The sequence below is a fragment of the Anas acuta genome, chromosome 16, assembly GCF_963932015.1.
Source record: "Anas acuta chromosome 16, bAnaAcu1.1, whole genome shotgun sequence".
Taxonomy (NCBI): domain Eukaryota; kingdom Metazoa; phylum Chordata; class Aves; order Anseriformes; family Anatidae; genus Anas; species Anas acuta.
Genome location: NC_088994.1, coordinates 2663871 through 2690885, shown reverse-complemented (window position 1 = coordinate 2690885; position 27015 = coordinate 2663871). Strand labels below are relative to the sequence as shown.

The 27015-nt window shown below is 53.3% G+C and overlaps 2 protein-coding genes across 6 annotated transcripts in view; one reads left to right on the top strand and one right to left on the bottom strand.

Annotated features, from left to right (window-relative positions):
* Positions 1-21844, top strand: part of ADA (adenosine deaminase) — a 31689-nt gene extending 9845 nt beyond the window's left edge. Inside the window, exons 5-12 of one of the 5 annotated variants that reach the window (XM_068700773.1) lie at positions 183-298; positions 2132-2256; positions 2891-2962; positions 3080-3181; positions 3573-3640; positions 3914-4043; positions 5177-16895; positions 19272-21844. In XM_068700773.1, coding sequence (XP_068556874.1) covers positions 183-298; positions 2132-2256; positions 2891-2962; positions 3080-3181; positions 3573-3640; positions 3914-4043; positions 5177-5278 — 715 coding nt within the window. In that variant the 3' untranslated portion in view covers positions 5279-16895; positions 19272-21844. Of the gene's footprint in view, positions 1-182; positions 299-2131; positions 2257-2890; positions 2963-3079; positions 3182-3572; positions 3641-3913; positions 4044-5176 lie in introns of all 5 variants that reach the window. The other 4 variants (XM_068700772.1, XM_068700771.1, XM_068700769.1 and 1 more) reach the window with 4 other exon arrangements.
* PKIG (cAMP-dependent protein kinase inhibitor gamma) lies at positions 8663-10834 on the bottom strand. The gene is made up of 2 exons (XM_068700778.1): positions 10684-10834; positions 8663-9596 (listed from the first exon to the last, which is right to left on the bottom strand). Exons 1-2 carry the CDS (start codon positions 10832-10834, stop codon positions 9517-9519), a joined length of 231 nt encoding a protein of 76 aa, XP_068556879.1. The 3' UTR covers positions 8663-9516.
* Positions 21845-27015: the final 5171 nt, after the last annotated feature.

Below are 27015 nucleotides of genomic sequence, written 5' to 3'. Positions count from 1 at the left end.
TGTCCACATGGCGTGGGTGCAAAAGGTGCTTGTTTGCTTGGGGTGGTCCTATTGGGTTCCAGGAGATGCTACCACCAGCGGGGCCCGGGCTCTGTGGGGTCTCTGACTTCTGGTCCCCGCAGCTCCTGCCCACCCGCCCAGGCGGTGCCCAGCCTCTCACCACCACCTCTTCTGCCCCGCAGGGGAGACCTCACTCCGGATGAAGTTGTTCACCTCGTAAATCAGGGACTGCAGGATGGAGAAAGGGATTTCCACATCAAAGCCAGGTCTATTCTATGCTGCATGCGCCATATGCCAAGTAATGTATTGCAGCTCCCCTGCTGCTCTGCTCCCCTTCCCTGACGCGCGGCGGGGGGGGATGTCCCCTGGGTTCAGGTCCCTGCGGAAATGTGGGGAAAGCACCGGCCCCGTGGCCCTGTGTGTGATGTGGGACCGCATGGTGCTGAGAGCGGGCTGCTCTTTCTTGATCAGGGTCCTCTGCTCCCTTACCCTTTGTGAAGTGAAGCTGGAAGCCAAAGCAGGGCTGTAGGCGCAGCCAGCGTCAGGAGAGCTAGCTGGAGGCCTTGCTAAGGGACACAGAGCTCCTTTTTGCCTCTCCTGCTGGAGCTGGGATTTCTGCTCCTACCTCGCTCCCTGCCCAGGGCTCGGAGCTCTCCTTGGGCTGGCTGAAACCGCTGCCAAAGCCAGCGGCCACATCTGCCATGACCATCCCATGGCTCTGGGAGAAATGGTCCCAGAGGAGGGCCAGGCTGATGTCCCACAGCTCTGGAGGCAGAAATTAAACCTTCCAGCTCACCATCATGCCGCTGCAGCAGCACGCTCCTTAGTTAGCTCCAGTCTGGGTTAGCCAGAGAATCCACTGGCTGCTAACTCACTGTTGGTTTAAGCTGGAAAAACAAGCAAAACATGTTTAAGTCACAAATACAAAGTGTTATTCCTAAAACCAGCAGCTCTGAAATTCTTCCGTAGCAGGTGCTATGACACAGAATAGAAAAAAAAAATAATTCTCAGCATTTTGTTGAGCTGCTGAGCTCTGTGAACGTTTGCACCTAAGGAAAAGTATGGACAGAATGAGTTGCATTACACCGTTGTCTTACACTGAAACTTTGCTACAAATGCCTTCAGATCCCGACAAATTTTAGGCACATTTAATAGGGCAAAAAGTTTTTCTAACAAACACACAGCTAATTTGTTCCTAGAAATGCAAAGAAAATATATTCCTGGAAACTGGAAGATTTGAGGGTGTCCAGGTAGAGATAGGGGGGGAAAAAAAAGGCCAAACAATAATCTGAAACCCTGACCCTTGGGTTTCTGGTTTCTAGGAAGAAAACTTCTTTCTTTGTAGAAACTGGAAGCTGTGAGCCTGTCCCACATGTCTGCGGGGGCAGCCAGCAGCACGTGCAGCGTGCACTTGCACAGTGGCTGAGTTCCTCCTGCAAACAGCTGAGTCTGCGTTTTTGTGCATGTGCTACCTGAAGAGGTGGCTTTGGGCACAAACTCGTCCTGCGAAGCCACCCCAAAACTTGGGAAGTGTTGAGGGAGAGGCAGAAATACCAGCAAGAGCTAGCTACGTCGCAGTTATCAATGAAATAATGGCTCTGACCTGGCGAGTTCGAAACTGGTGATAAAAGAAGTTGTGGTTGCACCCATTTTCTTGTGTGTTCGTGTGACTTCAGGACTGTATGTGCACAGCAGGTGCCGGTTAATTATTAACTCTGCAGTTTATCTCTGTTTCTTGGCCTTCTTGCTAAGGCTAGGTGAAGTATCAGCTAATAGATGGGTTTGCTTTGTCAGAGATTATGCTGCATCCTGATCAGAGATAACTCCTGGGTGGTTGTTGGCCATTTGCTACTCTCTCCCACTGATGCCAAAAAGATAAAACCGTGTGTTAAAGGTCAGCCTTTCAGGAGGTTGTGCAGCTCCTTTTCACCAGAAGTAGCATCCCTCATCCTGTCCGGGATGCTGTGCAGCAGGGCAGGGTGACTGCTGCGCAGGGAGCCTCTGGAGGTGCCCCAACTATTCCATGACACCACACCGTGAAAGCACATTTATTTTTCTGTGTTTAGAAAACAATTCTCAAAGTGTGACTATACAAAAGCTTTCTCCTGAATCCTGCTGATGTCTCTTCCAGGCTGGTCTCCGGAGGTGGTGGAGCTCTGCAAGAAGTATCGAAACAACACCGTGGTGGCCATAGACCTGGCCGGGGACGAGTCGCTGAAGGTGGAGGATACCTCCGGCCATAAGGAGGCTTATGAGGTTTGTCGAATAAGCTTCTTAAAAGAAGCGATAAGAAAGCACACACTGAGTTATTCCTGGCTAGGCGACATGCAGCACTGTATCCAGACCACAAAGCAGCTGGGAGAGCTTAAAAATTGATTTTAGCAATTAAAAATACTTTGTTAAATAGCAAAGCTACTCCCATGTGTATATCTCAGTGATTAAAGGCAGACATCGCTGCCTAACTGCATCCTGAGAGCTGGAGCTCAGTGCACGGTGCCAGGCACATCAAGCCAAAAAGCCCCAAGGCTGCCGAGCATCACCTCCCCCTGCCCCAACAGCTTTAAATCCCCCCATGTGGCTGCTGCTGGAGTAGGAAGAAGCCCCACAGATGGGAATTGCTGTGAGTCCATGGGCAGAGGCCAGCGGGTGGAGGAAGGAGCGCCCCGGGCTTGCTGCCCCCGGGGAGGGGACAGCCCAGTGCTTATTAAAAAACCTCGGAGAAAGGCTGGGAGCTTCGTGTGGGAGCTGACCCAGCTTTTTGAGTGCTGCTGCTGGTCTTACTGTCCTGACCCCTCATGGGCTGGGAGCTCCGGGAGCCGAGCCTGCTGGCTGTGCCAGAGCTTTGCTCACCTTGCCCTCACACCAAAATGTTTCCTCCCTCGCCTTTCAGGAGGCCGAACGATGCGGCATTCATCGCACCGTCCACGCCGGGGAGGCTGGGCCGCCTGCCATGATCAAGGAGGTACGAGCAGCTCGGGGCACCGGGGTTGGGAAGTCCCGAGGGGTTTCGGTGTTCAGGTGGTGGGCAGGGAGCTGGGCCGCGGCTCAGAGGCTGTAGCTGCTCCCCTGTGCTCTCCAGGCGGTGTATCTCCTGAAGACCGAGCGTATCGGCCATGGCTACCACGTGCTGGAGGACCCCGAGCTCTACAAGGAGCTGCTGAGAACCAAGATGCACTTTGAGGTGAGGACGCCCTGCAGTGGAAGCCGGGTGTCCCGAGCTCCACGGCAGGAGCAGCGCTGGTGCCTGGCTGCTGGCCGGGCTCTGGGCCGCACAGAGCACACGGCGGCTCACAGCAAGCATGTGGCAGAGGAAACGGATCCTGTTCTGGCTGAGGATATGTTTTGGACAGCTTATTTGCTAATTCACGGACCTCAAGCCTGCAGAATTATCCCACAAAGCAGGCTGCGGTACCAGAGCATGGCTGGGGGGAGGGTGGGATCTCCCCGGGCTGTGAACAAAGCCCTGAACCTCCGTCTGGTTTGCCTGCTCGCCGCTATCTGCCTTCACAGTTGCAGTTCAGATCTGTGTGGCTGATGCTGTTTTTCGTGTTTGTTTTAACTCCCCCAACCAGGTCTGCCCCTGGTCCAGTTATCTGACCGGAGCATGTCTGCCAGACTTCAGGAAACACCCAGCCGTGCAGTAAGACGCGCGCGTAACGTTTAATCTCAAAGTCATTAACCCAAATCCTGGCTACTTATAGCTGCTTTATTGCTGTGGGAGGGAAATGCAAACCACCTGGGACAACGTGGTACGTCCCTGGGGTGTGGGTGAGTGATACTGGGGTGCCCGGACCCACACGCAGCAGGCGCCCCGCACTCTGCTCCTTGCTGCTGGAAGGATTTTGCTTTTACCACATCTCACCTTTTGAAGTGCATGAACTGCTTCACCCACCGTTTTTATATTCCCTTACAGATTTAGGAAGGATCGGGCTAACTATTCGATAAACACCGATGACCCCCTCATCTTCAATTCCAGCATCGACACGGACTACAGCATAACGAAGGACTACATGGGCTTCACCGACGAGGATTTCAAGAGAGTGGTAAGCTGGCCTCAGCTGGTGCTCTGCAGGGGTCCTGGTGAAGCCCAGAGACATCTGCTTGTTTTCTTTATAAGCTGAAGAGATTTCAGGGGAAATAAAATCCTGCTGGGGGTGCAGCGAGCAGGAGGGGTTGAGCATGGCTTCGTGCAGCGGGGGCACTGGGGGTGGCAGCCCTCGTGTGGCTGCTTTGGGGAGAACGGGTTAGGGTAGAAATGGTCCAGCAAAGTCTTCAAAACAGATCTGAACTGTAGGAAGGAAGCTGCCTGTTGCTTTTTTTTTCCATGGATTTGGAATTACAGGGAGGTTATTTCAAGGCCTGGCCCGAAAGTTAGTAAGGTTCAGCATGCACAAAAGAGCTTGCTTGTAAACTGAACTGAAAACAAAGTGACTGCTGGCTTGGTGCGCAGCCACTTGTGTGTTTTCAATACATCCCCAAACCTGGCTTTATCCATTAGTTTTCCAAATTACTCACCCAAGGCAGAGAGACAGGATAACTGTTGGGGGTTTGGCTTATCCGCGTACCCAGGGAGCTTTCCTGGTTAGTGTTCAGTCATGCTCGTGACTGCCACCTCTATGTCTGCAAAGACACGTGCTTGGAATTGGAAATGCAGGGTGCGCTGAAGGGTGTGCTGTCCTGCCTGGAGCCCCCCAGGGAAGGAGCCCCTACTGCAGACCTGGCTCCCCTGGTGCAGGAGAACAAGGGCAGCTCTGAGCCTGGGGTCCCTGGATGCCTGCTGTCCTTTGCTGCCCTTGCAAAAGCCATCCTGGCTCTGTGTAACAAAGGAAGGTCCCTGGAGAGGCCCTTGTGCAGCTGGGCTTTGTCACAGCAGCGTGCGTCAGGCTGCCTGCACCAGCTGTGTTGGCACAAAGGGACACCTGGTGTGTAGGAACAGCTCTAAAGTGTGTACCCTACAAACTCCAGAGTATTGAAAGGCCCCCTCCCCTGGGGTTGTTGTTAGTGGTGGGCCAAAATGGTTGCCCTGGGAAATGAGGCTGTGGAAATGTATCTTGGAGTGGAAACTTCACCTTCCCTGGCTCAGTGATGGTCAGAGAGAGGTTTGGATGTGTACAGCCACATCTTCATCTCCGATGTGCCTTAACGTCTCCCTTCTGTTCCCCATCTGCCTTTCCAGAACATCAACGCAGCTCAGTCCAGCTTCTTACCCGAGAAAGAAAAGCAGGAACTTCTCAATACGCTGTATGAAGCCTACGGGATGGTGCCCAACACATCGTGATGCGTCCCTGCCAGCCAGCGTGGAGCCGTGGCCCTTCTTCGTGCGTGCTCAACTCTCCTCTGGGCTGTGGGAGCGCCAGAAGGTGCCTGGGGTCAGTCTCCATTCCTGGCATCCCGTGTAAACCTTTACAGTGCTAAGCAGAATCAGGCTCCAATCACACCCCCCCCCATCACCCCCGTGAACCGTCTCCCAAATGGACATCCAGCTTCCTCTGCTGCTGTGCACGCAGACCCTAACACCTCCCTTCGCTGCTGGTCCCTCTGTACCAGAACCGAGAGCAGAAGGACCTCTCGTGTCCTGCTGACCTGCCTTAGCCCTTGCCTGTGGTGCAGAAATAATCTCCTCTGGCTCTGACTGTCAGGGTTAATCTCCACCGTTCTAGGAAAAGGTGTGCCAGGTCGGGAGTGAGTAGGTGTGAGGGTTTATCCCCATCCGTGCGGGTAGGCAGCTTTGGCTGCAGCTGTGTTTACCTGTGGTTAGTCTTGTGCTAACAGGCCCAGGACAAGAACAAACTGGAAGCTGGTGCACAGGTCTGAAGGTGTTGTTGTTTTTTTTTAATGTAAAAAAAAAAAGGCCTTTTTTGGCATCCTCCCTCAGCCAAGGAGATGTGTGTATCAGGCCTTACAACGTCGCTGCCGCAGAAGCGCACCCCGTGGGCTGCAGCTGAGCTCACAGCTGACCGTGAGCGTGCTCACACATGCATAGGAAGTTGGAACGGATTCTTACCATTCTGGGCCCAAATCTGCCTTCTGGGACTTTCCCAGTTTTGTACTCATCCTAGACGATTGCTGTAAACTGCATTTTGCTCTTCCTGCATCCTAGTTTAGGACCTTAGAAAAATTGTGCTCGATTGCCTGTTTTAACCATTCTGCTCTTTTCCTGACATTATCTTACGGCACAATTAAACTCAGTGATTAATAAGCTAGGGCCCAATATCAAATATTGACTCAGGTCCCATCTGAATTGCTTTTCTCGCTTAACCACAACACCGGCTAGGAGTCAGACCTTCAGTTTGGTGGAGAACTTGCAAGGAAATATTCACCAAAATTCCTAAGCCGTTTTGGTGCATTACAGTATTTTTACTTACTATGCAATAGAGCCATGCAGCCAGAGAAGTGACAGTTTTCCTACTGACATAGAGCTCCTCGATGCACATGAGGAGGGAGCGTGGTGTGTGTGGCATGCCTCGGCATCCCAGGCGTCTACAAAGGTGCTTGCTCCAAAGATACTACACCAAAAAGTTGCCTTTGGTGAAGGGCCGTGGTGGTCCTGGACAGTGGCTGCTCAGCCTCAGCCAGCAGCGACCGAGTGCTGGGAATGTTTCCTTTCTTTCTAGGCTTCTGTATTTGTCTTCTGAGTAAAATACTCGTCTCTGAAATACATGGTGCATACACCCAGATAGATAGGAGAGAGTGAATTTCTTCCTTTTTTTTTTTTTAAAGCAAACGATAAATCATCACTTTTAAGAATATGGCTGCTGTTGGAGCCAGGCTTTTTTGCATTAATTTTTCTCCAAAATTTGTTTCTGAAGAAGCTGCTTGTTTGGATTCTGGACAGTTGATTGTTAATCCCATTTAATAAAATAACAAATTTATATTAAAACAGAAATCCTCTCGCCTTTCTGCTCAAGGGACACCAGTAGGAGCCGTGTTCCGCGGGCTGCAGTGTGAGCCATTGTACCCCTGCTGGAGGCAGAGGGGTCAATCGGTTGGTGTGGCAGCCCAATTCCTGCCTCCTGCTGCTAGCAGGTAGCTTTGAAAGTTTTAATGTAGGGCACAGAAGAGGGAAGGTACTCGTGCTCCCTTGTTAGACTTGCAAGCTGGATTTATTGATGCAAGTTGTTCCAACCTCGTGTCTTTTCAGTAACCACAGAAATGCATATCTTACCCCTAGAAGCAGAATCCTTATCGCTTTTTCTATCATGTATCACAAACAGTTGATATTTTTCCCCACTTCCTGAGTTTTGCACGCGTTGTTGATGCTGAGAGCCAGAAGCGGTACGGTCTGGGCCGCGAGGCTGCTGGGCTGTGGTATCAGCTCAGGCAGCAGGGTGCTTTGGGTGCTTTCTGATCAATGTTCCCATCGCTTAGCGCTCGGGTGGAGCTGGCGGAGGTCCCGCATGCCTGCATTTCCAGCCAAAATCAGGGGCTCAGAGCAGCTGTGCACCCAGCAGCTCTGCGAGTCAGGACGTCGCTGGACTCACCCAGTGCCCTTGGTCCTGCAGCGATGGCAGCTGACCCAGCTCTTTTACTCGTGGGGGGAACCTGATGCCTGTGCTCCAAGGGTGGCTGGCCAGCGGATCACTAGTGATCTGCCTAAATATAACTGCAGCAGCTATCTTCTGACCAGGGAGACCCAGGATTAGCCCTCTCTCAACTGCTGGAGGTCATGCGTGGTGCACAGTCCCTCTGCACTGCCTTTCAGCTTGCTTCGTATGTGTGTCGGAGCCAAAAATACTGCTTGGTGGAGGCGAGAGCTGGAAATAGGGCCTAAACACTGAACTGCGTGTCAGCCAAGCCCAGGAGCTACCTGCTGGTTTGCCCCCAAGCAAGGGGAAAAAGGAGCAGGCTCTTGGCCGCCATCTGGGAACAGAGCTGCAATAGTATTCAGGCAGCTCAGGGACAGCTCGTGTAGGGCTGCCAAGGAAGCAGATGCAGGCTCTACCTGGCTGCCAACTCCTTGTTTCCTGGGCAGGCTGGAGCAGCATCCATCTCTGTCCTGGTCCCATGGCCATCGCTTCTTGGAGACCCACAGATAATTCGCCTGCTGTCTGGCAGCAACTTCTCTGCTTATTTATGGCCTTGTTTGCTCTGATAAATCTCAAAGTTGTAACGTTCAGTTCTTCCCGAAGCTGTCAAGGAGGTGCTTGTCCCCATGTCATTGCTGGAGGCTTTCTCAGGCCGCCTCTGCCTTGCCCTGTCCATTGCAGGACTGATGCCTGTGGGGCTGGGGCCATCTCCCAGAGCTCTGCTGGGGTCATCTGCCCTGAGTGGGTGAAATGAGAGTGATGGATGTCCTTGTAGCTCGGTGCTGTGCTGAGGACACCTCTTCCCACCAGCATCTTTTCTCCTGGTGTCTCGGCTGCTCTGCCAAGTCCTAAGCCAGCTTTACCCTGCTTGACTTCCACCAAACCTGGAAAAGCGCAGCCTTGCAGCAAACCTGGGCAAGTTGGGGCAGATTTTTGGCATCCTCCATCCCCAAATTTAAATGTGCTTCTAACTGGGAGCTGCAAATGTTTGGGGAGGTTTCACAGCCCCAAACAGAAGGGACTCTCATGTCATACAGTTCCCTATCTCCCTGTTAGAGGCTGGTGTAACCTCCTTGCAGCCCAACCCGTTACAAGGTGAAACAGAGGAAGAAAACCATCCAGGCAGAACACCTTCGGTACTTGAAGGCTGTGTTATTTATTCCAACAGCTTATATAGTTTTATCAAACCATCTTTAACACAAAACATGTCTCCTAAAAGAGAGAATGGTGTGAGATCCTACCGGAGATAATCTCAGCTAACAGCTTGCAAAGTTAAGCCTGAATTTCAACAGTCAAAACAGCAAAATGTTTCTCCCCTCCCCTTAACAATACCTTAAAATGCTAAAACCCAAAGAAAAGATGCCTGTGGCTGATGCTGCTGCGCCTGTCGGTGGAGCTTGTCCACACGGGGCTGTGCTTTGGTCCTTTCCTGGTGCTGAGCAGCAGCAGCGGGGCTGCACGGGGCTGGCCATGGATGCATGGGACCGATGGGGTCCCCCCCGCTGCCTGCCCTGCAGAGCGGCCCCATGGGCGGTCCGGAGGCCAGCTCAGTTGTGAAATGCGGGATGAGGGCAGTGTGTGGAAAAAACAATTGTCTAAACTTCTAATCTATGGAAACAGAATAAATAATAGGCTAAATTTGCAATGGTGGGAAGGTACCTTGGACAGGAAAGTCTGGTGTGTATATTATTACTGAAATTGCCTTTTCCCATAGGGGAAAATTGCAGCTAAGGCATCTTGAGAATGGCTCATATCACTACAAACACTGCAGTGTTGCTCTAAATCGTTAGGGATGGGAGCAGAAGTCTTTTGGAGGTGCCAGTCCTTGTGCAGCATCTTGCGGTGCTCTAAACAAAACGGCGGCTGCAGAGGCGTGTGACAGACAACTGCCTGGTCCAGGTTGGCTTTTGTCCACAAATTCAATAGCAAATTCTCGTTTAACATTCACAGCAAGTCCCTCCTGCTGCCCCATCCCACCCCCTGCACGCTGTCATGGAGAGGGTTTGTTTTCTTGCTCCTTTGGTCGTGCTTCAGGGTCGCTCTCAGAAGAGGTGCTAGGTGCTTCGCTGTCTGCAGGAGGGAGGAGTGGGAGGAAAGCATGGTTACGCTGTGCTCAGGACACAAGGCATCAGTCATTGCTACACTGATTTCATGCAGCTCGCTAGCTGAAGCCCTATTGCCACCTATCTGTGGCCAGATATCTGTGGCTTAAATGTATAGGCTTGTCTTTTCACGTTCCCAGAGCACAAACCCATCTCAAAGAAGAATATCTGATGCTGCTGGGAGGGTGCCTTGGGTCTCAAAGGCAGGTGCAAAGAGTTTATATGACTGCAGGCTGCATGAATACAGCAGTCCTACACCGACAGTCCCTTTCAAAGCTCTCCTTGCCTAACTTATGAAGGCAAGCTCCAAGCAGACAGCCAGGCAGTTACCTGGGTTCTCTCTAGATGAGCTCCAGTTTGTCCTTATTGCAGCCAGGTGTATGGACACATGCTGTTAGGGATATGTTTGAAGAGGTACAGCTGGGGTAATGCATTTTAAAGCATTTTTATAGGTACGGAGTGCAGCTTGGAGAAGGGGCTGGAAAGGAGTTTATTCTCTGCAGCTGTGCTTTGTGTTTGGTTGCTTGTTAGTGAACCCAGCTTCAGGCTCAGAGCTGAGGATTCGTGCATCCCATAGCCAGCTGGGCAGCAGCATTGAGCAGGGCAATCCTGCCACGTCTGGGCTATGGGGGAGGCATGGAGATGGCTGGTGGTGGTTAAAACTAATTCTGTTCCTATTTAAAATACTATTTGAAGGGTAACTAGAGAAATGGAAAAAGCAAACTATAGCTCCCACCCCATGAATTTTATGAAGCCTAAGGTATTTTTGACGTGTACGTTGCCCTGAGAAGGCTGCTGGTTGGTGCTCATCCTGTTAAAACAGGACCAGGATCTTGGCTGCAGTGTTCTTGCACCAGGACCCCAGGGACAACCCCGCTGGTTGCATGAGGCCCTTGGCCTGTGAGCCTCCTGCTGGTTACAGTGAGGGATGGGATCCCCTGAGCATCCCCCCGTTGTGCCTGGCTCCCAGGGACTTTGCTTTGCTGCAGTTTCATGACGTGTCCTCCTAGGCTGGGCACCACGAGCTGTGGTTACCAGTGCCTGCAGCACCTCACCTGCCCCTTCGACGGTGAGGTCACTGATGTCCTCGGTCAGCTTGCGCATGCTGATGGTGGTTGCATCTCGCTGGATGTCGTGGACAGCGTTCCTCCGGCCAGCCCGATCGCAGGAAATAAAGTCAGTGTATGTGCTGGACTCTACCTCCATTGAATTTCTATGCACATCCAAACTCCTGCAGAGAAAACACAACTCTGAGGTCAAGGATGCTCAGCCCTGTATGCACGGCTGCATCCAGGTTAGATGACTTTATGCAGGTAAATTACAGCCTAAAAAAAAAAAAAAAAGCCCCTACAACTCTGCTCCCAGGTGGAACAGCCACTGAAATCTCAGGTAGCAACCTGCTGCTGGCTCTGCTGCCACCAGCTTTGTTCTCAGTGCACACCACGCGCCTGCTGCTTGGCTTCCCAGCACGATGGGGAACGGAGGCTGTCTTGGATTCAAAGCTCAGCATTTCAGCTCAACATCAGCCTGGCCCAAGCCCTTCTTCCTCCTCCAAATGCCATTTGAGGAGCTTTGAATGGAGGCTGAATTTGGCTCTCCGCACTGGGGGGGCTGATCCGACCTGAATTTGTAATCAGAAATGGGGCTCCAGGAGGCAGCCACCCAAAAGCTCCAGGAGCCAGTGAGTGCTCCACATCAGCACTGGTGTGTTTGTCACATTCATGTAACAGACAGAGAGTTTGGTGAGACGGCTTTCTGATAAGCATTTTACCATGTGAAAATCAACCTTTCTGTGAGGTTTTTGGATCCCTTCGCTCCTGTCTGTGCCAAGTGCAGGCTGCAGAGAAAGGTTCACAATGAACACAAGCTGCCAGCCAGCTCTTGGTCCAGCCTGGTGGGTGTTTAAGCTGTTGGTTTTCATTTTAGCTGAGGCTTTAACTTGCCAGCGTTTGTCCTGCACACAGTGCAGGGAGCTGAGCAGCTTTAGGAACGTACCGCAAGCGTCTTGGCGCCCGGGCACAGAGTTAGCTGTCCCATGCTGCCTTGGCGATGGAAACCCAGTGCTCTTGGTTCCCTCTCCTGCTCATTGAGTTTGGCACTTGTTTTTTTTTTTTTTGTTGTTTGTTTTTTTTTTTTTTGTTCTGCATGGAAGTTAGAGGCTATCAGTTGGGTTATTTCACCCACTGGAAAGAACACCTTCCGCCCTGCGATCGCAGTTCCGATCGGGAACGTCGGCATCTAATGGAAAAAATGCAGTTTCTTACATTCACTTGCTTTTGTGTCTTAGGGCTAATATGCCACTGAGAGGCTTGTTCAGCTCCTGCACCAATCCTGTTCAGTGCTCATCTCCCTACCAGGGCAGCCTGCTGGGAAGCCCAGCTCCTCAAACCCGCAGCCTCCACCGCCGAGGCTGGAGGACCTCAGCGTGCAAAGCGGCCCATCCTGGGGCACGGCGAGCGTTCAGCCATCCCCTTGCAAGTCCTCCTCGGAGCTCGGCAGCTCCGTGGGGAGCAGCAGGGACGATGCTGGGGCAGAAGCCGCCGGGAGGTGGCGGCTGAGCTCTGCCGCCCGGCTCAGCCCGCGGAGCCCCGCAGCGCCACCGGGGCCGGGGCGGCCGCTTCCCGCAGCGCCGGCCCCTTGCTCCAAGCTCTTGTCCCGGTCCCTTGCTCCAAGCTCTTGTCCCGGTCCATTGGTCCAAGCTCTTGTCCCGGTCCCTTGCTCCAAGCTCTTGTCCCGCTCTGCAGCCCCCCCTCGGCCGGGCCAGGGGGTCCCTGCCCGCCCCCATGGTCAGCAGGGTGCTGGGAAGCCCCTGCATCCAGGAGCCACAGCCTCACTTTTCAGGGGAGATGTGATTTTTCTGCAGCTCCTGGCAGGCTCAAACCAGCTCGGTGGGGTTTAGCCAGTGAAAAATCTATTAACATCGGCCAGTGATCATAAAAAAACGCTTCCCTCCTGCCCGCAGAGTTGGAGCCGTGTCACTGTGGATGGACGGTCGTGGAGCGGTAGCTCCCCGGTTTAAAGCTCCTCGCCTTGCTGAAATAACCTTGCCCTGCCAAGCCTGCTGTTTGGCTCAAGCTTATTTTTCCATAGCATCTTGTGAGGACTGGAACAAAATGGGAGATCTGAACCGCAACAGTCTCGGCTCTGCTGCTGTGGACGTGGTGTTTGGGGCAGGTTTTGGTGCCAGACCCCAGCTGGGCTCACTGTCCTTCCCCATGGAGCTCGTGGGCAGCGGGAGAAGCAGCTGGCTCTGCTCTCCGGGGTCTGAACTTCCCTGCTGCAGACCAGCGAGCCCTGCTCACACCCAGGAGGAATTTCACCCATTCAGAAGGTGTGGCTGCTAAAAAATTAAAGGGTTAAACGATACTTCTGCCTTTCAGTGTGCAAGAGAGCCAGAAAGGAGGGCACACCTCTCTATCCAACAGATAAGCCAGCACCAAATTCCCATTCCCCCCTTGCCTGCTCCTCTGCAGCTCCCAGGCCCGTCACTACGAGCACGCAGGTACTGCAAGCACTGGGAGGTGGACAACGGCCTGGAAACACCCCTGGGGGGTTAAACACCAAGGGCCCTGCGCCCGCAGCGCACATTTATGTCCCATGGCCTGTGTCCCATGGCTTGCAGGGCTCAGGTGGATTTTTGCAGTCACACCCAGCCCTGGACTCCAGTTTCAAAGAAGCCCTTCGCATGACACTGCATCTGTCCCTCATCTAGGTTAACCTGTAAGCCAGCAAGAGCTATTTTCATGGCTAAGAAGAGCTATTTTTGGACTGCACGCTACCAGCAGGCAGAATGGCCGTGCTGAGCTTGCCCCCGGCCTGCCTTCCTTACCTCAGGGTCTTGTCAGGCTTTTGCTTTACCAACTGGGCTTCGCAGTAACTGCATAAACTGTCTGTGTCAGACAAATTCCTGCTCGCCTCCTGGTGGCACCTACTGCTACAGGACACCCTGGAGCACTTCTTAGACATCCTTGTCCCTTGAGGGAGCCAGCCCAGCCCAGCGGGTGGCTGGAAGGGGGAGGCACGAAGGTTAAAAAGCAGCGGGTGTCTCTGCAGCGCTGAGCCCGAGCCCCCACGGCTTCCCTTCACAGGGGGGGGGGATGAAATTGGGCCCTATCTCGCTTCCCCCGCTCCCAGGCGTGGCGCTGGGCAGGGCAGGGCCTGTGCCTGCCGTTAGTTCTGGGGCCGCACAGAGATGTTCCCGTTCCTCAAGGGCGTGCTGTCTCCTGGGACACCAGAAGAATGTCTCGGTGACCCCAACAGGCAGCCGGCAAGGGCTGGCAGGGGACACGGAGCCCTGAGGTGCAGGAGTCCCCCACACTTACATCCCCAGTGCTCCCACCACCCGTTGCGAGCGGCAATTGGGACCAACAGCTCCGTGCCCGCAGGGCCGGATCCTGCTCTCCCAGTGCCACACCAGAGGATCAAACTGCTGCGCTTGGCCTACGAATTTCTGGAGGCCCAGCCAAGCTTTTTGCCAAACCAAACTAAACCTTGCTGTGTTTGAACCTTGCAGGGGAAGAGGGATAAAGACCCTTTTTTCTGTTCAGGCTTCGCATCCTGCTTCTCTTCCCTTTACCACCAAGCTGCAGGGATGAGGGCATGGAGACGTACAGTGCCATCGAGAGCTCCGCGTTGCACCCCTCGCCCTTTCATTCCCGGGTACCCTGACTATTATTAGCCCTCTCCTGCTGGGGGCAGATCCATAACAACAGCAAAACACACTCAACAGCCCTGCCGGGCTTGTAAAATATTTACAGCGTGAGATGGTTTGCTGCTGAGGGGGCCTGGTAGAGCACAGAGGCAGCACCGGGGTTTCTGTGCTCCCTGCGGTCTGCTGTGAGGTTCCCTGCTGCGAGAGCCTCATCTAGCCAGGAGGGAAAAAATCCCACAGGGCAATAGCCAGCACTTGAGGTCAGGGGGTTTCCACCAACTGTCTGACAGCTTCCAGCTGGAATTTCAGCAAATTTTCCACTGGCTCTTGTCTGGGAACATGCGTGAGAGGTTGCACACCAAAGGATGAAGGCTCCATAATGCGGTTATCAGGGCTAGGGAGTATTTTTAGACCTGTGCCAGTGCCTTTACGACCTCGCTACAGCTCAAGACCCCAATGTCCTGGAGCTTTGATCCAGGCCCAGAAACCAGGATGACGCTGTAGAAGCCCTGCTGGGTCTCCAGTCCTGGTGGTGCTGGTAGGGCTGGCAGCAGGGCCTGCACCAGGCACAGAGCTCCCCTGCCCTCCTGCTGGGCCTGCATCCTCCAAAACATGGTGGTGGCCTTGCCCCTACCCGAACTGATGGGCTCCAAGCTGTGGGACCCCCAATTTCATGGCTGGGAGAGAAAACAGGCAGCAGCCTGATCTCCTGCCAAGGCACAGGTGTCCATCTCACGTGCTGAGTGGTGTGGAAAAGACTCGCCGTGCTGTGGTGGTGAAGAAATGCCAAGGTTGGGCATGTCACATTGGTATTTTTGGAAGGCTTTTGCTGTGGGATTCCTCGTAGTAACTCTGCACCCTCTGGCTCTGACACTAAATGCAGTGAATTCAGCCAGCCCCGACATCACGGCGTCTCCTTCCACTGCAGGGATTCTGCAAAAACAGAGCTTTTAGGGTTCTCCAGGATTTGGTGGAAAAATATCATTCATAGAGCAGAAGAACAGGCACAGCAGGGAGATTGCGGCTCAGTGTGTAAAACAGATCCCATCTGTTGCTTTGGCCTTGTTTTGTGGCAGGAAGATCACTGGAGGCCTGTAGAGCTGCTAACTCACTGCTTAGCTTCTAATTTATGGTGTGGCTCAGCCTGACTCCTGTAGGACTTAGGACTTCACACCCCTTGCATTTAGCTTCTCCCTCACTCCTGCCCTTCAGCACATCCCCAGCCTGCTCTTGGGGACCCCTGCTCTGGGTCTCTCTGGGAGAACGGAGGAGATTGCTCAGCCCCCCAGCCCACAATGGCATCTCTTTGTTAGCATTACTCAGCGCCGATCTCCCCACTGGCCTGGCTCTGGCTCCAGCCCTGTGTTGGTGGCTGCACAAGGATGCCAGTCGTTGCCCTCCGCGAGGTGAAAAATCACATTTTTCCTTGGCAACCAAGCTTTTCTGGGTCTCCTCCCTTCCCACAGCATCCAAACCTCATCTGCATTTTAAGCCTCTTCTGCAGCTTCTCACCAAGTTGATTAATGGAAATAATTGGTCTCTCCGTGCATCTGGAGCCAGTTGCCGTGACAGCGGTTGTATTTGTGTTTTGTTCCCAGGTTGAGCTTGTTTTCTGCATCCCACAGCTTCGAGGTGCCGCTGTCCCCATCCCTGGGGCAGCCACACATCCCTCAGGGCTCAGGGAGACAAGGCTGGTTGGGATGAGCCCCAGTGCCATGGGATGGGGCCGGGGCAGCCCCACAACATGCAGGGAGAGCACCCAAATGGTGGGGGACACGTTGGCCTTGGGCTGTGGCCAGCTGGTGCCTTGCTCTCCCCTATTTTCCCCTCCCAGTGCAGGCAGACACGGCTCCACCACGCGCGCTGTGCGGAGCAGTGAGCCCAAGCCCTTCATCCAAGCACCCTTGGTCCCAAGAGCCCCCACCCCTCAGTCCCCCACAGAGACCCCATCAAAGCAAAGAGTATGAGGGGAGGGCTCCACCCAGCATTATTTTTATTTTTCCCCCCACTTCTCATTTAGCTGCCTTTGTACGCGAATGCACTTTCACATGAGCAAAACCATGGCTGTGGAAGATTTGCTAATGGCTGAATTTGCAAAACAGCCTAACCACAGACCAGACACTATAAACCCTCCAGCTGTAACAGTCTTACAGCTGCTGTTGTAATCATGTCCTAGGAGGACCCCTTGTATTGTCCCCACTTGTGATGTCCCAGCATGTCGGAGCCATTTGATGGGTTCCTTTGCAGTGGAGATCCCCACGAATCCCCTGCCTCCCCCCAGCCCATCCAGGCCTGTGGAAGAAAAGTCCCTGCTGTCTTTCACCTCAAATTTCCTACAAAGGCTGGAAACTACCCAGTGGTCCCACAACTCTTCTGAGTACCTCAGGGCATTGAATTCAGAGACTGTGACCTCAATCCCTGCCTGGGATGCTCACCCACCACACCAGCACCTTGCAGCCTCCCCAGGTGAGGAGGGCTTCCCTCAGCCCAGAGGAGATGCAGCTGGGGCCTATTTTCGAGCACAGCTGCCCTTGTTTGTATAAAAGGAGGGGGAAGGCCCAGCAGCTCTTGATGGGATGGCTCTGTTTGGGGGAAGACCTTTCTATGAAGACTGAGGTATGTAGGCCTGGGTTTTTACTTTTGTATTAAGAGGAGCAAAGAACAAATCCTCTGGACAGCTGGGTTCAGCTGCTGTGTGGAAGTGCATCTAGCTGTAGTGCACACACCTGCTTGGCCCTGCTTCATGCAGGCTCATCCAGCCCCACGAGTGTCACAGCCACACCCGAGCAGCATGTTCCCACTCTGTGTGGTGTGAGGGGCTGTGGGAGAAGCCCTGCAGCCTCCTGAGGGGCCATAGCCCTTGCAGTTCCCAGTGGGCCCTAAAAATAACCAGGGCAGCTCTTAAAAGTGTCACTGTGGAATGAGGCAGGCTGATTAGCAGAAATGGGCTTAGCTCTGCTCCCTGGGGCTCTCCTGGCTGGTTCACTCGTGCTGCTGCACAGAGGAAAAATCACACATGTAACTCAGAGGAGAGGGGTAGTGGTTGCTTGGGAAATGGGGGTAGATCCCCATAGGAGCAATGACAAGGGTCAGTGGCTGGGCTGCAGCTATTGGAGATTTGCTGACAGCTGAAATGGGAAGTGTAGGAGTAAAACAAGAGCTGGTAGGAGCTGGCTGAGCTGAGTCCTTCTGTGTGACCCTATGGCTCCTGTGACCCACTGAAAGCAGCAGCCTCTTTGGCTGTTCTGCCTTGCTGGAGCCCCGTGCACCCACCTCACAGCATTGCTGTGGTGGGGGGAGGTTTCTGGTACGTTTGTGTTAGGTGTAGCAGCTGCTGAGCTTTGCTGCAGGCAGAGTAAGTCCCTGCATGTGAGTCACCAGGGATGTGAGATCTTGACATGAGTTGAAGTGGTGCTCGAGATGCACCAAAACACTGTGTGTGTACTTGCAGAGATCCTTGCAAGCTATGGTCTCAGAAGGGAAAGTGCCACATTAAATGAGTTGCCAAATATTCTATGGTCCACTGAAATGCAGCCTGGGCACAGAAGGGCATGGGGCATCTCCAGCATGCACAGAAAGGTGTTGGTGTAGGTGAGCTGCTCTGAGACCTGCAGGGTGAATGACAGTGCACCAGCCAGCCCTGAGATGTGTTGGTGCCAGATCTGCAGACACCTGCTCAGTGCAAACTGCCTGTAAGTGATGAGAGAAAGCAGGAAGGTGACCTGCACAGCCAGACATGGGGCTGAGAAGCTCTGAGCAGGAGACACAGAGCACAGGGAGGATCGTCTGAGCCAGCAGGCTCACCACTCACACAAGTGTCACGGAAAGGCTCAGAGCTGGGGATTCCCTGCATCTTGCTGGGCTGACCCTATCCACAGAGCAAAACTGGCATGGCCGCGTGGGAGCAGTGAGCTATCAGCCACGCTGCAGGGCCGTGCTATGCAGCTCATGCTAGGGCTGCCCAGGGAGCTGGCACCACGACACGGCTTGGTGTGTGTGGCTGCAAAGTATGGAAAATGCAGCAGGGAAGTCATTACAGCACAACTGTGGATATTGGTTTCCTCCTAGCAACTTTCTAGCAGCTAGTAAGACTACAGAGGAGGTCAACTGACTTCTTACGAAACAGGAAGGAAAAATCTTTTCCCTGTTTATATAATACTTCCCTGTGAATAAAAATCTTATCAGTCTGCAGAGTGAATCCCTACCTGCGTTAGTTGACTTTCCTTCTGGACATGACGTCAGACAAGCTTCATACACAGCAGGGCAGTGGCTTCTGGGGAAGGAAAATAAAATAAATGTAAGAAAATAGTGTCCATGCTCATGTCAGGAGGTGGAAAGCTCGGCAACTTTTTCCACCACCTGTGAGTGTAACGGGGAGGGAGCGTGGGGTTGGTGAGCAGTGAGAGGCCTCAGGACACGGGTTCATCAGAAATGTTCTCAGCATGTGTTTTTCTGCATTAGAAGTGGTTTGCTTTGCTGGGTCTAAGAGCAAAGAAAGCCCAACCAGCAGCCTGGCCTCGCAGAAGTTCCCTTTTGGTTTTACTTCTCCTTTCAACAACTTGATTTGAGCATGCTGGGAAGAACTGAAGCCTCTCGGTCCCCTGACCTGCACCACAGGGAGGGCTGGGGGTTCGGAGCTGGTGACAAAAGTATAAATAAATATTGGTTTGCAGCCCCACTGCCATTTAAAGAAGTGAAACTTCCATGTTAGCTGCTTTGAGGGGAAAAAAGGGGGAAGTTTGTCTGGTACTTCAGTCACCTTGGTTTGCCTGGTGCTGTTTGGTTCTCTGCACACAGCTGTGCCTTCTCCCTTTGTCCCTAAGCCCTGCTCAAAGACATTTCCTCTGTGGCCTTAACATCTGCAGATGACTTGCAATCTCCTGACCTGCAGAGCCCAGCCAACAAGACACTTGCTTATTTTAGCAGCTGTTTCAGCTTTCAGACTTTTTGGAACATCATGGACTGCTTTTTTTTTTTTTTACTTGGTCCCAGGGACACATGGACACATACTATCAGACAAAAAGCAAGAGATTAACCATGTAAGGAAGCAAGCAGTAGCTCATTCAGCAATTCTGCCTCGTCCACCTGGGCTCTGGGCCATTCCGACTGCGGTCATTTTCCAAACCAGGACAGATCTGCAGACTTCCTCTTCGTTCCTTGACCCACTTCTAAAGCTGCCTCATTGTTGGAGCTGAGGATTGCTCGCCTGCTCCAGCCCCGCCTCAAGGACAGGGCACTTGCTGCTTTTGTGTGTCAGTTTGCCCATCTGTTAAATGGAGCTATTAATACTCTTTCCTCATGAGATGTTTCAAATATTTGTAAAGCTTTGAGATCTGCAGATGACAGGCTTACAGAAGTGGAAAATACTAATTAAGATCGTGGCAGTATCCAAGCACAGGCGCAAGGGTTTAACAATACACTTCTGTTAGTGTTTACCCCACTTACAGTGAAGTGCTTATTGAAAATGCTAGACAGGAAAAGAAACAGCATTCCCACAGCTCTGGGAATGCACATCACCCTTTTGGGGACACCAACTGGACTGACAAAAGCAGGAAGGAAGAAAGCCAGCTTTGGAAATTCCCGATCCTCGATTTCCCCTCTTTGCATTCCTGCCTTACTCTGGCTCCCATGTCAAAACCTCTGGCACTTCGCATGTATTGCGAAACTTCTCCAAATCTGTGGCCCTGTGCCAGGAGATGCTTAAAGCAAATTGGAACAAGGATGCTCTGAACTAGAAGAGCCATCACTAATCCTGGTCCTGAGGGGATGTTGGGGAAGCCCTGTTTTCTCTCAAAAGAGCTGATTTTGGAGAGAGGGATCCACTAGTGACTGATCTTGGCTTCCCACCCCTCCAGCAGCGGCTCCAGCTGGATGTTTCTCCCCATGGCCCTACCTTGGGGACTTGGGGTCCTGCAGAATGGCAGCTGGGTGCCCTGCTCTGTCCTCTGTTGGTTCCCCCAGCCCCGGGGGTGCAGAGCTGTGAGACCCCATGTGCACAGGCAGGCAGCATCCCACACGGGGGGTCTGGGAGCTTGGGGCTGGTGATGGGGACTAGCCCTTGCAGTAGGGTAGGGATGGGCTGAAGTAACTTCTAAAATAATATTTTACTCTTCCTAATCTGGTGCTATAGTGCATCAAGGTACTGTGTTAGTTAGGGACCTTGTGAAAATGTCCAAGGGATAGCTAAACATCCATACCCAATGAGGAGTGAATTACAAGGGCACTGCCATCAGCATGGTACATAAACACTGCTTGAGGTCCAGACTCTCTCACTGTTTTTCAGCTGTTACCCAGAAGGAACACACAAAACAAATGCACTGCTTCAAACCGAGTACATGTTCCAAGAAGCCCAGAGTGCTTTTTGGCAGAAATCAGCCCTATTCTATACAGCAGATGTCTTGGTGTTGCTTTTGATCCAGAGAGGAAATCCTTTTTTGGTTTCAACCAAGGTGATGGCAGCAAACAGAAGGTCGTTCTCGTAGCTCTTGACTCACGGGTAAACATCAGGCCAAATGCATCACTGATTAGAATAGGAGACTGCTCCTCCCGGGGCAGGCTGAAAAGCTGTCTAGCTCGGTATCCTGTCTCCAACAGCAGCTGGCATCCTTGGCTCAGAGGTGCAAGAAGACTCATAGTTGTGATGGGATATTTTTCATCAGTTACCAATTGCCCTGAACCAGGAGGTTTTATAATCCTTGAAATGCGATATCCTTATAACTGCGACCAGGATAGCTTTGTTACCTCCATAGCGACCTGGCATCCAGCACAGCACCTTCTGCACTGAGTGCCAGGGATATCTAGAGGCAATGAGCACCACTGGCTGATTACTTTGTGGAAAGAGTAATTCCAGTGAAGTTGATGACGCTCTGGTGGGGATGTTTGGCTTATTACATCACTGTCAGTATCAACAAACGTTGGCATTTGGGTCTTGGCCTGGGAGTTCCTGAGGCAGCAGCTTGTGGCCAGCAGCGTGCAGGCATGGAGGAGAGGCAGAGAGCCCTGTGCCTCCTGGGGCTGTGCCGGGAAGGGAGGCATTTAGGAACCCACAGTGCAAGCCAGAAATGAGTGGTGCAAAGTACATAGCCCTGCAGGCTTGAAAGAAGTGAAAGTTTAGAAACGGGGAATAAATGGTTCATAGTCCACCACTGCTCTTCCTGCTCATGCTACACGTCCCAGGCTGAGCCCTGGAGCAACACCTCGGCATCTCTGTCACTGCCATTGGGAGGAGCTGGGGACAAAGTGCGCACAGCCACCGACCCTCCCCACCACACCAGCTGGTACCAGTAAGCTTCTGGGAGCACCTCCCTTTATGGCTTGGCTGGGAGCATGTTGTTTGGTTTGTTTGTGTGTTGTGGTTTTTTTTTGTTTTTTTTTCTCCCCTTTCTCATCCTCTCTAAGGAACAGGTACTGTGTTGGAAAACTTGTTTGCTGGATTGTTCCATTTGTATGGCTCTGGTGACTCGAAGGAAACCCTCCGCACTGTGGAGCAGCAGCTGGATCGAGGCTCTGAATATGAAAATTGAGATCAGGGTGGTGCAGTAAGGCAAATAAAAAGCAGTGTTGAAGCTTCTGCTGTTCCTTATTGAATTTCAGATTCATCCCCTGGTTCTGCTACAGGCCTGTATGAGCCCAGGAAAAGCACCTGATTTGGTAAAACAGGGATGATGCTGGTGTTTGGTTAGCCAGGCAGGTTGGAGGGATCAGTGCTGCAATAACTGGCCCTGGAACACGGGAGGTCCAGGAAACATTAGCAACCTGGGAAATGTTTTTCATTGCTGTGTTTTGGGGGGGGGGCATGTCTGTGCGCAGGCTTCCAAGCGGGCTCAAAATTCTCTTTTCTTTGGTATAAGGGAATGGGGGGAAGTGAAACAGCACTTTAGCTCATTTTAGCCTTTACACCTCGTCAGAATCAGCCACTGTGAGCACAGAAATAACAAGTGGTTGGATAGATGCAGGGTTCTTTGGGTTTTAGCATCTCCACTCTGATGCTACTTGTGTCAGCAGCCTATGTACTTTATTTTAATGGCCTCCAGCTCTTTGGGGCATCCAGGTCCTCACCCTCTGGCAAGTGTCCATGGCATGGAGGACGTGGTGCCCAGCGCCCTGTCCTGTGCTCAGGGTGCAGGAAGCTTTGGTGTAGCCGTGTTTGCAAACAGCAATTTAATCCACATCCGTGCTATGAATTAACTCAGCCTTAGAGGATCCCTTCATGCATCCTCATTTCCCAGACACTGTCCCTCATCACAGTAAACACCTGATGGCTTCTCACTTGTGTGGCCCCACATCACCAAGGTGGCTCCTTCCAGCCAAGAGCCCACAAAGCCAGAGCACATCCCACAGCCAGCTGGATGGGGCACATTGACCATGCCATGAGCAAGCACAGCCCAGAGCCTGAGGGCTGCGTGTGTCTGACGGCCTCTGCCACCAGCCTACGCTTCCCCTGGAGCTGTCCTCACTGCTGCAGCCGCCCCGCCACAGCCACCTCTTGCTCATCCAGCACTGGCACGTCCTCCTCGTTCGTCCCAGGGGCATTGCTCCTGGGAATACAGCTAAGCTTGGCTCTTGTTCCGTGGACGCATTTACCCCTTCCAATGCAAGGGAAATGCTTCCCAAATGCTCCTCTAGGACCGAGGTGTTGCACTCGTGTGCCAGCTCGCTGCTGCTCGCTACCAGCTGCTTAGGGGAAACCGGAGAGAGGAGAGCGCCAGGCAGCTCCGAGGTGGAGGAATTTTCAAAGCCTCCTGAGAATATCGCCACGCAGCAGTTCTTTTTTTATCCCAACTCTGTGCCTTTTAAAACACTTGCTTGGGAAGCTGGATGCCTGCGAGTCTCTGAGCCTGCTTCCACCCCGTTTGTGAGCCAGGGCTTGGGGTGGCCCCAACCCACAGCACGGGCAGGGAGCCCGGTGTCTGGCAGCCTGGCATCTGCTCCCGGACAGGCACAGCGTGGCCCCTGTGTCGTAAGGGATCCTGTCTGGCCAGTGTCTCGAAATAAATGGACAAACGGCAGAAAGGAGGCCAGAAATCCCCACGGGGGTCACTGAGCCAGTCCTTTGTGATCTCTAAGGCTGCTCTCCCCTCCGCAGCGAGCCCGGCGCGACGCGATTTTCAAAGTGAAACGCAGCCACCTCCCTGCCACCGGCACGGCACAACGCCGGCACGCAGCCTTGCTTTTTCAGCCCACGGCTTGCGGGGAGCGAAATCCTGCTGCCGGCAGCCCGTTAGGTAGAAGTTAAGTCTGTAAAGCAACCACCCATCGGCAGCCCCCAGCCGCATCCTGCCCCTGGCCCCCTGCTCCCCGCGATTCACTTACGGGCACGACGGCTCCGGCTGCTGCTTGAGTCCCAGAGCCCCGCTGCTGCCGGAGGGATCGGGGCTGGAAAGGCGCCCCGCCAGCCAGGTTGGCCGCAGCCAGCTCCAGACTCGCGGCTTCCTTGCGCTGGGAGCCTCTAAATGAAGTTGCACTTGTGGGGCCGAGGGGCGTGTTCTGCTCCCCGCCGGCTGAGTCCCTGCCTGCTGTAATCCAATGCTCGGCCCGATGATGTCAAGCCGCCGCTGCTCGGCTCCTACCTTCCAGGCGGCAGGAGGGATCCGTTTCCTTCTCGCGGGGATCTTTGTTTAGCTGTGCATTGTAACCTCATCTCCCGGCAGCTGCATGTGCCCGAACATCCTTCCTTCGATGCTGCTGGCTGCTTCCTCTGCGGGCTCCACCTGTCACCGGCAGCACCCGCAGCTCCGCGAGGCATCTCGGGCGCATTGCTGGGATGCGCGGCTCAGCTGCCCCCTGCCCTTCGTCCCCTCCGAGCCACGGGCTCCATCGCACCCGACACCGCCTGGGCGGCTTCGCCGGGTGGAAGAGCCTCCCAGGGAAATAGCTCCGTGTCTTTTTGGAGCGCCTTTTGCACCGTGGGCTCCTGAGGGGTATCTTTGGTGAAATTCAAGTGTGCTTGGGCTCATCTGCCCCTGTGACAGCCTTATTTGGGGGTGAAATGCAGAGCTGGTGACAGCATCCGAATGGAAGGGGGGAGGTCTTCATGGCGAGGCAGCGCTGCGTGCCAAGCACCTGCCTCTGTGCCCACCCCGCTGTGGAGGGCAGCAGGGGGCTCTTGGCAAACTCCAGCTGCTCCAGTAGAGGAAGCCTTGCCCAGGAATGTCACCCTGGGTAGTGTCACTTCCCTGCATCCCATCCACCTTGGAGGCGGCTCTGGGTGACAGAAGTCACACAGCCGATGGCAGTGCTGTCCTGCCTGTCCTCTGGCACAGCCCTGCTGGGCAGCTGTGGGACCCAAGTGGGGTGTCCTACCCCAAGCCCAGCCTGGAACCAGGGCTCGTTAGTGCTGATTGCTCCTCCAGCAGAGCGGAGGGTGTGTTTTTCCCTGCTGTAAGGATGCTACTGCCCGTGGCCTTGTACAGGGGAGACTTAGAGGGCATGACTTGGCTGGAGGGCATTTGCTGGGAACTTGATCCAGTCCTGCTGGAGCCACGGGTGGTTTAACTTCGGGCTGAGAGCCCAGTGAGCAGCGTGAGCTGGAGGACTCTGCTCCCAGGCTGCCACCTTGCAGAGCACAAGCCCGACAGCAGTGTTCTGCCCACCCTGGTGAGCAGGCACCAGCCGTCCCCTCCCAGCCACGAGCCCTGTTCCTGCAAGCTGCTGGTGATGGCAGATACCCACGCCCTGCCATCGCATGCAGGAAGAGATAAAAATACCAACAAAAGCAGCTGGCAGTGCAGGAAACACCCTGACGGCTCTAAGGAGGTGCTAAGGAAGGGGAAAGAACCTCAATAAAACAAAACATCCCTGCGCTCAGTGCAGCCACGCTAACCTCTTACAGCTCCACCTCTCGATTGTCCTCTATTTTATTTCAAAACCAGCTCTGGGAAGACAGTTTGATTTCCAGAGATGTATCACTTGACTGAAACTAATCTCTCCCCAGTGCTTTTGGGTCATGCATTATTACTTACCCGGCAGTGATGGCAAGGAGCTGGCTGCGGTGCACTGCCGGGCAAGAGGGCCCAGGAAGGCTCTGCCCCCGTGCCAAGGTGGCCGCGGCCTCGGGAGGCAGCTCGGCCGCCTTGGAAGAGCTGAAGGTTTCTGCTTTTACTCCAGCTCATATTTGAAAGCGATCCAGGAGGCTGTAGTGCTTATCCTGACTCTCAGACCGCAGGCTCTGGAGGCCAGATCTTGCAGAGATACGAGTGCTGCCCCACCAGCAGCTGGGCCTTGCCTTGGCAGCAACCCGTGCAGCACATAGGAGTGGTAGTAGCAAAACACTTCAGAAATCCAGGAACACAGCACGTGAGCTTTATAAATACGGTGTCTGATAACTATTTGACGTATTCAAACCTCCAGTCCTGTGCCTGGTCCTGGGATCAAGGAGCACCCATCAGGAGAGCTCTCTCCTCCCTCCCCACACTGTGTCCTGCTGGTGCTCCATCCAGGCCCATCCCTGCAAGGACTGGCCTAACATTTTCCATCAAAACTCTTAAGTAGAAAAATGTACTTTGGGATTAAAGTGTTTTCTACAGAGCATTTTTTTTCCACAAGGAAAAACCAAGCCATGAGATGCCAAATAGTTTTCAGTTTGTCTGAAATCTTAACGCATTAGGTTAAAAATGCTTTCGATGTATTCGTTCTTGGTATTTTTAAATGAAAGTTGTTATTTTTCTCTGGAAATCCACCCCAACTTCTGGCTACTTCTGAGGTTCACCATCTCTTATCCTATCGCTCTGTACAAGATGCCAGATGCTTTGGCATCACAGGCACCCCAGGACATTCATCCTGAGCTGTGGGCTATGAATAAAGGAATAACTGCAGTTCCTCTCACAATAGGGAGCAGACGTTATAGATGCCTGGCATGGCCCGCTCTGAATGGCAGACTGTGCTGCAGTGCTGAGCAGATTCAGCCGAAGCCACAATCAGCCTTTTGTGGCTTTCTCTACTTTCCTATGGCTTTTCCTCCAGCTGACTAATCTGCTCCTCTTTGCTGAGGTTCTTGCTGCCTCTTGCGTCCAGCTGCTCTGCGCTGTGCCACCCTGCGTGGCCCAGGGATGGCATTGATGCCATCACCACCCTGCACAACGGGAGGCTTGGTTTTGCTCTGTTATACTGGTGTTGGTAGTGCAGTTGGTCTGCAGAGGATTGTGGTGATTTTTATTTTATTTTATTTAAGCTGTTAGCAGCTTTTCATTGGGGACAGCAACACCACAAGGAGGGGATGGGACCGTGACGCTGTGCAGGTACCAACTCCTCTGCTCTGTTGTGAGGAGCAAGCAGCTGCCCAAAAGGAAGGGTGACCAAAACGAAGAGGGACAAGGAGCAGTCCTGTAGGGCACATCCCCAAATGAGGTGAGAGTATCCCAAAGGGTACTAACATTCAGAAATCAATCTCCAGAGCAGTGCTGCAGTGCTGCTCATGCTCTGCATGTTCCAGCGTGAAAAAGCATCGGCACAAAGGACTGTCCAGGAGCTCCGAAGCCAAAGGAGCCAAACTGTCATTGCAGGAGGATCTGACCTGCTTCTGACCTGAACATTTGGCAGCCTGAGCTTCGTGTCCCTCCGAAGCTCGTGTTGCCACAGCCCTCACTTGTATCGTCAAATGTCCTCATGCAAGAGCAACTTTCATGGCATTTCCCAGGCGCTGAGCTCTCTGTGTCACTTGATGTCATCAAGATCGCAAGGAAATGCGGAATGGCACAAATTAGACATGGAAAAAATGTGGTAAACTGATTTTTTCCAG